The sequence below is a fragment of the Pholcus phalangioides genome, unplaced genomic scaffold (assembly GCF_987345545.1).
Source record: "Pholcus phalangioides strain wild (caught in Gottingen) unplaced genomic scaffold, Ppha-v1.0 ptg000019l_1, whole genome shotgun sequence".
Classification (NCBI taxonomy): domain Eukaryota; kingdom Metazoa; phylum Arthropoda; class Arachnida; order Araneae; family Pholcidae; genus Pholcus; species Pholcus phalangioides.
Genome location: NW_028301612.1, coordinates 9,444,274 through 9,458,190, shown reverse-complemented (window position 1 = coordinate 9,458,190; position 13,917 = coordinate 9,444,274). Strand labels below are relative to the sequence as shown.

Sequence of the window (13,917 nt, the reverse complement as noted above, 5' to 3'; positions counted from 1 at the left end):
GGCAGCTGACCTGCTTGCAGGGCCGGAATAATGCCGTTCTGCAACATCAATGTATATATCGCTTTCCGGTCATCGAATATGTCACTGGACTTGTAGAACGTAAGTCCTCGTAGAAGTAAGGACCGAGAATAAATGATGCAGTAAATCCACACGATACCGCCACTTTTGGTGAATGCAACGGATCCTCTAAGATAGCGTGCGGATTTTCTGGTTCACAAATTCGGCAGTTGTGAGTATTGAATGCACCATCCAAGTGAAAATGCGCTTCGTCTGTCCAGAGGATATTCCAAGGCCATTCTGGATCGACCTCAACGCGAGCTAGAAACTGCAGTGAGGATCAGAGTCGAGCGTCATAATCATGTGGAAGCTGCACAAGTGAAAGTTCGTACGGATAATATCGGAGGATATTCCGCATGATCTTATGGACAGTTGAACGTGGCCTATTCAACGCCTGTGTTACACGCCTGACACTAGTGATACCACGAAAATTTGAAAAGCTCTGTAAGCGACCTCTCGAAGCGAAACCTGTACTGCGTCTATAGAAACGGGTTTTCTTCCTCTTCCGAACAGCCAACGATCCTGTGGTTTCAAATTTTATTATCACACTCAGAAAGTTTTTGCCATTCATTAGACCTTTTCGGAATCCTCTCCCAAGTCCGATATTTCCGTACAGCAGTTACTGCGGAATTGCTGTTTTGGAAAAACAATTTGACCAAGAAAGAGCGATATCGTAAATTATCGTCATTGTGAGCAACAAACACATTGAGAAACAAGATCTCCGCGAATGTATCTAGGTTTTATAACAGCTGCTGCGTACCATCACATAAATTTACATGTTTTTACAGCTATTCAAAGTGAAACGCCCTCTGTTGGTGACATGTGAAACTAATTCTTTTTCCTCGTGTGATACAAATTTCCATCACACTTCATTAAGTCCTCCACAAAATTTCACACTTTACTGTGGTGACTGGTTTCGCCTGTAGGTCACTTTGAAATGGGATCTTTTAATTATGGATGTTCTGTACATTGTAGGGAAAGAAGCGTTGTCCTTCGTTTTTGCGGTTCTTCCCCAATTTTTAAATTGAAATGTCTCAGCAAATGTTTCACTTGCAAACATAATTATCTTGTTGAATAAATAATGGACAGACAGGGCAACAATTTTTTATTGAGTTTTTGAGCACAGGGTGCCCACAAAAAGTTCTATTTTGATAGCTATGCAACCCCTCTTGCATCATGAATGTCGTATCTGAGGTGCACACGTTATTTGGATTAATTTTCTAATCGGGAGTTTACTTGTAAGTGCTAGCACGGTCAAATTTGGGGAATAACACCAAAATCTAACGGACAACACTCCTTTCTCTCATCTACGCAGTCTTTTCTCAACTTTTCTCCGAGTTTTTGAATTCGAATATCTTTGCGAATATTGCAGTTAAAAACGCAAGATTTCCTTTTTTGAATTCCGAAAATATAGCGTAACGACTTTCTAATTTGAAGTTAGAACACAGGGGGAGCCATTAAAATATGTAGGTTTTTTTTAATTTTTTGACACACATTGTATTTTCACTGCCTCATCTTCAAATAACGATGAACCTCTATTCGTCAAACCCATGATGAAATTAATATTGATCGTTGGTCATTTTGATCGCACCCTTATAATGCTCAAAACAGAGATAAAGATAATTCCGAAATTCTAAGTACAGTCGGCCCCACGAAAAACGGATGTTGACGGTTTCAGCACACAGTATCCGAAATTTAACATTGTCTCTATGGGAGAAATTTCGGTTCAGATGATTTTATCAGAATAAGCGGTTTAACAGTTTATCCATTCTCGATTAAACGGGACCGACTCTATACCTTGTAAATTAAAAGGGATTTTTCTTTCTATTGCATACTGCATAATATATATAACAGAAATTTACATATTGCCAAGACTGCCATCATCTGAAAGATAAATTAATAATGTTGCTTGACGTACCTAAAACCTGAAAAACCCTGGGTTCCCCCTTTTATATTTACAATAAATTCGTATGGATATCTCCATCTATTGCTTTCTATATTTATTAAGAGTGAATTTTTCAGCATTTACTCGGATTCAGATAATTTAATATTTATAGAAAGTATATATCGAGCCATTTCTCATAGAAAGAATTCATTCTGCGTGTTCATATTGCATTCCGAAGGAAATATATTTCTGGGGTTTCGATTCTTATATAATAGGCATGAATATTTTAATATCTTCGGGTTCATTCCGTCCTTCTGTTTAATTCCGTGGAGGGAAAATATAGGAATGAACAGAAAGAGTATTTTAATTTGAATATTTTAAATGTTTTCTACCGGTTTCTAAATAGAAGATTTTTATTCAACGTTAATGAAAGTATCAGGCAAAAAGTTTCTTTTTAAAGAATAGAAAGATTTGTTCACTTTGATGAAATTTTCAGAAATTTCCAGGAAGTTCTTTGAGGGAAAAAACTATTTTTAGAACATGTTAAGAATTAATTTCTGATGTACACAGTATGGTCATAAAGAATATGTATGAATACTATTGATTAAAGTGTGCAATGTGTGTGGCAACAGCGTACAATAAGAATTTTACGATTCATATATAATTTAAAAAAAAAGTTTCAGCAACTTCCTGGTATTGGAGAAAAGTAAGGAATAAGTTGAAAAATACTTAAGCTTACACGTGTCTTGAAAATCCATCTTAAATCTTTGAGTGGGAGGAAGATGATAACATCAAAATGGATCATGTTCATGTCGGAAAGCATTATTGGAAATGCCATTTTGATGGAAAGCGGAGTTTGCAAGTTCTTTAGGTGGGCGTTCTTTCTCTGGGAAGGAATTTTATAATACGTCTCAAATGCAGTGATCATGCATGGCACCGGCGGTGCAGTAACATTGCATGCGTGACGCAGGTGATGCGGTGATTAAGGATTGACTCCTGTGGTGCTGTAAAATTGCATCACGATTGACACCAGCGAAGCAGTAATCATGCATGATACCAGCGAAGCAGTAATCATGCATGATGCCAGTAAAACTGTCTGAATGAAACAGGCGATGTCGTAAACAATGGATGATACAACATTGCAGTATCCATGCCTGAGTGAATCGTTTGTCGCCAGTAACAGTGCGTGCGTAAAACAGGTGATGCAAAAAAACGAATCATGGAACCAGCGATGTAGTAACGCTGCATGTGTGAAACAGGTGATGCAGTAAACATTGATGGCACCGGTGATGCAGTAATAGTGAATGCGTGAAACGGATGATGCAGTGATCGTGCATGCGTGACACCGACGATTCAGTAATAATGCATGCTTGACGCCGGTGATTCAGTGATGAATTTTCGGCTTTGGCGGTGCGGTGATCAGTAATCATGCATGACACTCGGAATTCTGTAACAATGCGTGCATGTGGAACGGGTGATGCAGATATGCATGAGTGAAACGTGTGATGCAGTTATGAATGAATGAAACCAGCGATGTAATAACAATGCTCTATACTCGAGTGGATCGAGAAGCTATGCAGTCATTCGCGCTAGTGACCGTACTTCAAGATACACTAACTCCGGTCATATCGCCCTGATACAACTAGTGACAGAAATAAATACTATGCATGACCAGGATCTATCACTTACGTGATTTTAGCACATTGCACCGAAGGGCGTCGTCGCAATGGGCATGAAACACAGTGGCACTGGTGATGCAGTGATGCATGAGCAACACCAACGATGCAGTAATTGATACAAGCTGGGCACTAACGATGCAGTGATTGATACAAGCTGGGCACTAAGGATGCAGTAATTGATACAAGCTGGGCACAAACGATGCAGTGATGTAAGCTTGAAATTGCCGATGCATCCCTTACTATAAATCACTGGTGCGTATACGTTTTGGCTCTGGAGCCTGTTTCACCTAGTTCCCGGTCGTGCTGTACATACGTGAATATAGTTCGTTTTTTTTTTCAATGTTCTTCATTTTTAACTTCAAACGAACTTTAAAACAATATACCGGTATACAAGATAAATAAATAAGTTCATTTAAAAAAAATTCAAGTTAAATTTATTTGACGTTTTTAAATTGTTAACACTAATATTTGTATAATATATATTTTAAATCAGAAGACATATTTGACAGTAGTCTGATTCTCGGTTCTATTCTTTTGCAGACTTCGCTGCTTCGACGACTTCTGGGTAGTCCTACGAGTGCTAGGATATTTTTCAAAGCTGTCAGGACAAACTATGAATTGAATTTGTCCGCAGAGTTTCCAGCTATACTTCTGAAGAAAACGGCATATGACCGCCTTGTTCACGGTTCCCTAGATAGAGGGGGGAAAGTAGAACTTTTCTAAGAAAACTTAAAAGAAAACTGTTTGAGAGGAGAGAAGCAAAAAAATAAAAAAGCAACTACTTTAAGGACCATTATTCAACTTTACACTTTACCCATGGTACCGTATATACAAGAGGTATGAAAGTAGAAGAGTTTGAAAGGGTTGCTGGAACGGATGCGAGTTGGGAGAGAGGGGCGAGGGCCTCCTATGTCTCCGGTGTTATAAATTTTCAAGTGAATTCTCGGAGGGCAATATTTTTATTTTATGGGCCTAGGTTTTCGTACGTTATTCTACGGAATGCGAGAAGTTTAAATCACGTCTTCCACGAGGCTTGGGTCAGAGTAATGGTTGATATAACCCCATTGCTGTTGGCCTGCGTTTATTTTCGCTGCTCACGTCACTTCCCTTCCGGATATAATCATGTATGAGAAACATTCCGCGTTACGCAAGGTAAGTATTTCACTGGCTCCGTTGTCGTTTCGATTCAAAACGCTTACGTTAATCATTTACCCACACCCCCCTCCTTTTTAGAAGATGCTTATGTATAGCATACATTATAGGCCCCGAGATTACATTAATTGCGTTCATTATACTGGGAATTATATATGTATTGAACATTGTGAAGGACCAGGTACACCCCGATTCTCATTTCGGAGAGATATTAATGCCTTCCCGAAGGGAAGTTTTAGTCGTGTATACATTACATACTTAATGCATACACCGTCGACGTTTGTTATACGACGTAATGACCCACCCCTTCTTCAGAGCTACTTTCAGTGCGACAGGTGCTATCGGGTTTGGGAGAACCCCACACATATGGTAATTGAAATGAAAAAAAAATATGCATATATCAAACAGATTTTTTTGTTTTTAAACGAGGTGTCTGAGCATCATCTAATTTCCATACAATCAGAAAATTCCACATTCACCATAACCCGCTGTGACCTATCTCACAACCACGATTATACCCAATTCAACAGGTTACCCGCCCCCCCCCTCCACAATACCATGCAAAATCTCATGTAGAACCTCTGGTTAACAGACACCCGTGGAATAGGAAATGCCTGCTAACAAGGTGTCCACTAATCGGTAATGCATTGAAGCCCCTATTCCACGGATTTCACAAAAATGGGCGTTGATCAGAATTGTGCGCTAACAGGGAGTGCCCGTTAGAGGTGCCACTACATCTTTGTCAGTTAGATAAGCCTATATATATATATATAGTCTGATATTATATAAATTCATATCTCACCCTGTAGGATCCCAAGTTTTCGACGATGCACGTTAATTTGGCGTCCCTGCCGACTGGAACTGTGACGTTTGGGATTGGAACATGGAATAGTGGAGCATCATCATCTTCTGGGTCTGTAATAAAATAGATCAATATAATATTATTTGTTATATGTAATAATCACTGATGATAATGGTAATAATAAATATACAATATAAATATAATTGCACACAAAATAGCTAAAAATTTCACGCACAGACGCCGCTATACCACCACACACGTCAACAACAACAACAAAACGTTTACACAAACAAGGTATATATCGACGGCCCGGTTCAAAATGGCAGCAGCTCAAAATTGTATGTTTTGAGATATTTGCATTTTAAAGATTCACTTTGTATGAAACTGAATGAGAATCAACTCAGAGATTTAACTCTAGAAAGACGGGCGGGGTCTCTGTGACCCTTCACGCTATTTCTTCTCCCATATCTAAAGCAAGAATAATCCAAAATATCTGGACTTTTCCTTAATTATCCTGGTTTTATATTGTACATCGAAGTTTTTTCATTATCTTTCTTAGCAACGAAGGTACGAGTGGATATATCTAGAAAGACACGGAAGGGGTCACACTGAACCTCCCATATATTTCAGAACACATTCACCGTATAATACTACAAACATTGTCAAAATTGATTTTATATAAGGTCAACATTTTACTACTATAGTCTAGATTTTTACTACTATAGTCAACATTTTACTACTATAGTCTAGATTTTTACTACTATAGTCAACATTTTACTACTATAGTCTAGATTTTTACTACTATAGTCAACATTTTACTACTATAGTCTAGATTTTTACTACTATAGTCAACACTTTACTACTAGTCTATTTATGCATCTAATTTTGTGGAACTCCGTCATGAGACTTTTTTTTACCTGCATTCCTATATGCAGATGTCGGCCAGCATGTGTCTTTGCGCCCGAGTGACATGGTGGTAAGATGCTCGTCTACCACCGTAAAGGTTGCTGTCGTGGTCCGTCCCAATTTTATTCAAACCCGAGGGAAGAGGATATGGATAAGAGATATTTTCCCGAACGAACTTGAGGCGACCACCGATGGACAGCGCCTTCCTTTCCAACCCATATCATGAATGGCAGTAAATTGCAATATAGCGATATGGTCAGGTGGTTGTAAGTGGTAGGTGTATCGGCGTTTGTTGTCAAGTCATTTTGCCAGATAACTTTTTTGTTCTGCAAAGCAGGGATATCCACGTGCTTATGATTGCTTCAGAAACTACAAAAAGACGCTGATTCACAGAAGAGGGAATTTCTCAGAAATTGGCAAAGACTGCGTGAAACAAACCCAGAAGGAGTTGTGCCGATGATGAGAATTCAGAGGAGAATGAGAAAAATACCCCCAGACATTGTGAACATTTGTGACGTATTGATGATGATTGGTTCAATCAGAATGAAATTATACCTCTGACTCATGTCTCAGCTGATGCAAAATGAAATGCTTCCAGAAACAATAAACACAAACCACAGAGAAACCTTGTTCTACACCAAACGTCAACTGATTTCCATAAATATCCGAGATTTCAATAATAGACTATTAATTGCTTCAAGAATTTCCTGTCTAGCGGTTGCAAAGAAACTGTCGCAAATTGAAGTATATGGAATGTCGTGGGACTTTCCTCGTCAATAGGATATGTGGAGGATTCAATATACATCTTTCTTTCTTTCAAACCGAGCACAAATGACGTCTCTCACCATCTATGGGTGATTTACTACCTAGTGAGTTGTGCCAGAGATGTGTACCTAACAGTCTGAGTGCATATGTAGTTTTGTGTTTGATATTTCAGTGCTGCCATCTCTGTTTCAGAGGGGAAGTGAGTGATGTTTTATGACTGAATTATATTTGTGCTGTTTGTAGGTCTGTTGCCGAGACTTATATCCACGTGCTTATGGTTGCTTCAGAAACTACAAAAAGACGCTGATTCACAGAAGAGGGAATTTCTCAGTAGTTGTTAATAAGTCTCTGTGCCGAGACTTTTTAGCAAGGAGATCGACTCGCATTCGAGAATTGAATTTGATAACCATAGAAAACCAACTTCAACTGACCACCACTATGGCGACGGTGGGGTTCGAACCCGGTCCTCGCGACGCGAGTCCGTCACTATGACCACTCGACCACCATAGCGGCGGATCCAATATACAGACGAGAACCGGTGTTTGCAGCATGGTATAGTCGTTGGTGAATTCAATATACAGGGTGCTTCAAAAAGAATCATTTGAAATGAGTATGTTACGAAAAATATTGAATATAGACACTTAAGATTAATTTTATATTACATGGCTAATCATAAAGCTTTTTTTTACAATCCAAATTAAAGGTGCCCAATATGTTCACCTTGCGATGCACGGCATATGTCTATAGGGTATTCAAATTCGTCCCCAACTTTTGCGAGCATGTTTGCATTCACCGCGAATCGATTTCTGTGGACTACGCGCGAAACTCTGTCGGATGAGCTCCAGATTTTCGTCTGGCATGCAGGGGAAGGGGCCAGGGGATTTACCTTTACACAGACAACCCGCGTCTCGAAATTGTTCATACCATCGCCTAATACTCTGAGTGGTAGGAAGTTCAGTCGACGAAAAGCACTATGAAGTAAGTCATTACGGACTCACTATTCGCGAAGCTTAGAACACAAATCGATTTCTGTTGTGCAGTCGCCATCTTGACAAGCACTAAAGTGGCGGCCGAAGGAAGAGCGTTAGCGCTACCTGTCGGCAACTGCGTGAAAGATATTTCCCTCTTTCTACCTATACATTATCCGATCAAAACGGATTGAAAGCTGAATAGTTATGGTTTTTTTTTTAAATCGGATGATTGGTTTTGAAACAACCTGTATTTTACGAGAAACCCACCCATTGCTTACAGATATTCATTTCCCATCACTCTGGAATTATATGATTTTTTTTTTTTCGAATCTTCTAGAACCCATCGAAAAGAACAATGCCATGTGCTTCCAACTGCGAAAAAAAAATCAAGATCACACTCGTTAACTTAGAGGCGATGTATCATTGAAATCCTATCGGAAATATAGAAAATATAAATCCCGAAATCTCGAATTTTTCCTCCGAACTGACGCTCATCAAGAGACATCGTTTACATAATATGCTTTAAAATATAAATAATAATATATTATAATGAACCAATGGTTTCACCCACTAGTTTTTTGTGTTATAACTCTATTCTGTCATAAAAATGTTAAAAATATTAAAATGTTCAAAAATTGCCGGAAAAATCTATGGTGTCACACAGACCCTTGCCCGTCTTTCTATTGCGAATGTGTAGGGAGTGAATAAAAGAGGTAGGAGTTGTTGCTTTTTTTGCAATATATATTGACATTTTCCATCGTTTTCATTGTGTGCATAACTCAATAATGCATTTTTGTGAGTTGCCTTTTTCGAATGGGGTTGTCGATATTAAGTTGCTTAGAAAAAAAAAAATCTTGCACTTTCTGTGAGTGTGTACCTAGATCTACATCGCCAAATGCCGGTTGATTTCAGATACACATTTCGTATTACAGGTAAAATCTCGATCATGTGCCATACGTCTTCGGCTTGTGAACGTTTAATTGATGTAAACAGTACAGCGTTATCTATGTACACAACTTTGAGCTATTTTTGAATTTATAATTATATTATGAAAAGTTTTCGTCTTACAGATCACGTTCGCGTGTGTTTATTTGGTAAATTTGTTGTAGTTTTCACTAAATGCGCAATCAATTTGTGGGCAATTGTATCGTTTTTATTTTATTAAAAGCATAAATGTATGAATATTTATTTTAGAAAAAGTAAATTCATTCAAGTTGGTCAATGGCTTCTGATGGTTAATATTCCTATACCAACGCATGTTAAAAGCGTTTCACGGAAATGATGTTTATAATGGCGGAATCAAAACTCGTAGTATAATAATCCTGATGTCCTATAAAAGTTACAAACAGGTGGGGGTGATGTGGCTCAAGATGATCGAACATTGAAAAAAAATTAAATGTTATTTTAATTTATTTCTGTGAATTTGAAATTCTTTTTGAAGGTCAAAAACTCGAAATTTCTTTGGAGAGATTCTCTCTGTGCTCTTCTGAAACCGTAAATGTTCCTTTTCCCCCTCAGTATCAACGTGGGGAAAGAACTATGACCTGGTCTAAAAAAAAAGCATGAGTTCAACTTTTAAGAAAGTGCGGGCCAAAAAAAAATTAGGGAGCCTAATGGCCAATAAGTCATATTCTCTCTGATACTGTTCCTTGATTCTCGCAGTAGTGTATTAACGGGTAAACCCAACTTCAAGGCAAACAGGGAGTCCAAGATTATTGGGCACTTTGCGCTTTGCTTATTGTGTGATAATTTTTTCATTAAATATGGATTTTTATTAATTCTAAAATTATTTTCCCACTGAATAGGAATTTTTCATTAATTCCGAGAAACTATTTTTTTTCATGAAATATAAATTTTCATAAATCATGATCGCTCCCTTAAAAAATTAAATTTCCCCCCTGTAGGGGGTGGGCCCCTCGTTGGGAAACACGGGGGCGGAGAGTAAACATTCAAACGTCATTTCCCATGTTTTGGAAATTTTCAAATTCATTGTTCTATCATCGGGGGACGGTATGTTATAAAAATTCCCAAGGCGTACAAGATGTGAGTGCTCCAGCCTCTGCTCGTCATAACAATTGTAATTTATTTATTTCGAATTTTACTTCAGAGACACATGCATATTTTTAAAGAGCATTCATGTGACTCGTGAGCAATGATTTGCTGACCCCTCGTCAGGAGAGTGAAAATTATGTTTAGCATGATCCTCACGTATTCCTGAGAGATCCATATGATCTGCCCAGGGAATTTGTTAGTGTTAATAGACATATATGCCCTAACCGGGATTCAAACACAGACCTGCACAGTCACAGGTTAGTTCAATTCACTAGATACTCAATTGCCAGGCGCGGCAAACAAAAACTATTTCAGTATTCTCTCGTACTTCATAACCAAAAAGTGATATTTGATTCTATAAATAACAAATTCATAATTTAGATACTGATTTTTCGGACATTGAAAGATCTGTTCATGCTTCTTCATAATTCACGTATATCCTTATAAATATGATTGAAATGTCTCATAATCTTATTAAAAGTATTCTCATCAAATGAGAATAATAACAAAATATTACTTGTATCAAAATATACAAAAATATATGAAAAATATATGACCTGGATCCATGGATCCGGTTTCATATGTCTACAAAAAATCAGGTACCAGTTCAGGAGACAACACACGCGGCAATGTATAAAGTAGTAGTAGCCCCTAAAAATAAATTACTCCTACATCGAAACACCAAACAGAGATATCTGTTCATCGGAAATCCATTGTATTTTATTTATATTTTTTTCATTTATATATTTTCTCGGGCCTCGACCTTTTCGTCCATTTTACGGTGATGCGAATCATCTATTTCATTGGATGATGTGGACGAAAAGAACATACACAAAAGAAGTAAAGAAAAATAAATAAATAAAATGGAAACAATCAAACGAGAAAAAAAATTGAGAAATGAAACAAACTCCCCCTTCACTCTTTCCCAAAAAAAAAGAAAAACGGGAAAAAACAAAATAACCAATTCAAAAAAAAAAAAGCAAAATTCAGACTGGAATTTTCTTCGGCCTCTCCCTTTGCCTGTGAACAATCTGATTTTTCCCGTAGATTGTTGTTGTTGCTGCTGCTGCTACGAGTTCCAAATGCAAGATGGGAGAGACGTTGTATCCTCAATAACTTTTATCGGAAAAATAATATCACTATAGGATGGAGGGTGGATGGGAAATATATATACGACTTTATCCCAGCGAGAAAATAAAACAGAAAGTACAGAACATTTTCTTCAATAACTCGTTTGATGAAGAACATAACTCTTTGATGGATTGATGGCTACTGAGTAGTTTTCCCGGAAATTTATAACATGCACTGGAGAACAAATGCGGCACCAGACAGGCGAACATGTATCGCTCAATTCACAAACAAGATTATTCCGTAAAACTGTGTCTGCCTCCGACGGGAGTATAAATTCTGTGGTTGATCTTCAAAATTATACAGTCGAATCCCGTTATAACGAACTTCAAGAGACCGGAGAAATCACTTCGTTATAACGGAATTTCGTTATAATGGAATTCCAGGTTTTTGCGTTGTTCCTAAGTAAACTTATCTGGAGGATTAGAAACGTGTTAAAACGAGATTTTCGCTGTAACGGTATTCGCGTTAAAGCGGGATTCGACTGTAATAAGATCTCAAGCAAAATCGTGGCAAAAAAAGAGAAAAAGTCTGTGATAGTGTAATAATAATTTGGGGGATAATTGAAATTTCCGTAACTATAAAATTGAAATAAATACAATAGTAAAATTTGCGTTTCTAAAATATTTCATTACAACTGTGTAATTAAATAAACTGTTAATCTTGGTGTTCTTTCTGGTACGTTTTAGCGGTAGTTATCTGACGTTGTGAGTCAACACATGTTTTACCATGGTCCCATACAGGGTGTCCTGTAAATCCCAATGCGGCATTTACCTTATCAACCAGCTGTCGTAGAGGTATGATTTCGGTTTGAAAAATGCTTGAAAGGTGTTCAGAAACTACAATGTACCAGTTATAAGAGTGAGAATACGGTGAGTAATAAAATAAAATAAAAATCTAAATTTTTATACGTCCCCCCTGTTCTCTACCTCCAGTTATAAAGTGATTGGCATGTCTGTCCTGAAGAAAACAGAAAAAAAAATTCACATTTCCGAGTGAAATATTTACCGAGATAGTTTAATTTAAAAATTGGAGGAAAGTTGGAAAATAACATTAAAAAGTAACGGGCAGAGAGCTATTTTCCCTATTTTACGCTGTACCTTCTCAACTTTTCTCAGATTTTTGGATTCGACTATTTCTGCGAATATTGCAGTTACAAACAGGATCTCATTTCTGTATTAAGGGATGGTATTTTTTTGGCCAGAAATATGCTTAGAAATTGAATTTTCTGGATGTTATGCCGAAACCTTCAACTGGGGCGAAAATTGCTGTAGTTAATGCAGTTAACGGAGGCTGCCACGTCTTCATTCAGCGCTTCACGCTACTAATGCGTGTTATAAAGAACTGAAATGTGTGTCTCTGGTGTATTGGTTAGCGCACTTGCCCGGTATGCAAGGGAATCTGGGTTCGATTCCCGGAGGAAACAAACCACATTTCTTTCCGAATATTAGTTTCGGCACAACATCCAGAAAATTCAATTTCTAAGCATATTTCTGGCCAAAAAAATACCATCTTTTAACAGAATAATCGATATTTTTGAATTTTTCTCTCGAAAATTATGAAAATAATATATTTACATTTTGAAGTTCCGTGTTTTCATTTCCAATTATTAATTTTCTTTTTTTTTCCATTTCATCATCTATCCGTTTATTTTTAAGTCATTTTTATTCCTTTCTTATTTAAATTTTTACTTATTTTTTCCAAATATAAATTTATCTGTAGTTGGAATGACGATATATACATAAATAGCATAACAGAATGAATTTATATGTTTACATTTGAATTCATAATGATATTCAATATTTAAAATTCTTGATTTTTTTTGTCTATGATTATCTGCGTATTCTTTTTTGAGATATATACTACAACCGCCGATATTGCGAAGAATTTTCATTCAAATGGAATAAATTAATTTGTTTTATAAGACGCATGTATAAATTGTCGTATTTGAGATTTTTCTTTTTTGATAAGTAAATAGATAAATCGATAAGAATTTACTTTATATATCCAAATCAAAATAGAAGCCGAAATTTTTATAATAAAATAAAATTTTAATACCAACCATTAAAATTTTATATAAAAAAAAAATTTTCATACCAATCAAAAAAAGAAATGTCAATTAAAATTTGTTAGAGCAATATCCTAAATAATTCAAAAAAAAAATTCAATTATTAAATTGTTCTCAATTATAATTTTACGTGTTTGGAACCTATCACAGCTCATATATTTCCTTCCTTTTTGTTTTACACTTTTTTTATATTCTGCAACGTCTCATAAACTCGTAAATACTTTAAAAACCAATAAAATAATGAAGGAATATGAATGCGGATGGCGAAAATGTTATTCCCACAAAAGGGGATATTTCTTATGGTACACAAAAAAAAAAGTTCAATTTTTTATTGATAGAGGGCTAAGGAAACCGGTCTGGCAAACATTCCTATTACTAATAACGTCGACTCGCTTCTGGTTGACGTAAAACAATTTCACCAATGCAGTAACAAGAATCAGAAATAAGCTGTT

At 36.7% G+C, this 13,917-nt stretch overlaps 1 protein-coding gene across 2 annotated transcripts in view; it reads right to left on the bottom strand.

Moving 5' to 3' along the window:
- The window catches only part of LOC149071199 (lachesin-like), a 314,623-nt gene that overhangs the window by 81,567 nt on the left and 219,139 nt on the right, over window positions 1-13,917 (bottom strand). For both annotated transcript variants that reach the window (XM_089248197.1, XM_089248196.1), the window contains exon 2: window positions 5,576-5,688. In XM_089248197.1, coding sequence (XP_089104323.1) covers window positions 5,576-5,688 — 113 coding nt within the window. The remainder of the gene's footprint in view (window positions 1-5,575; window positions 5,689-13,917) is intronic.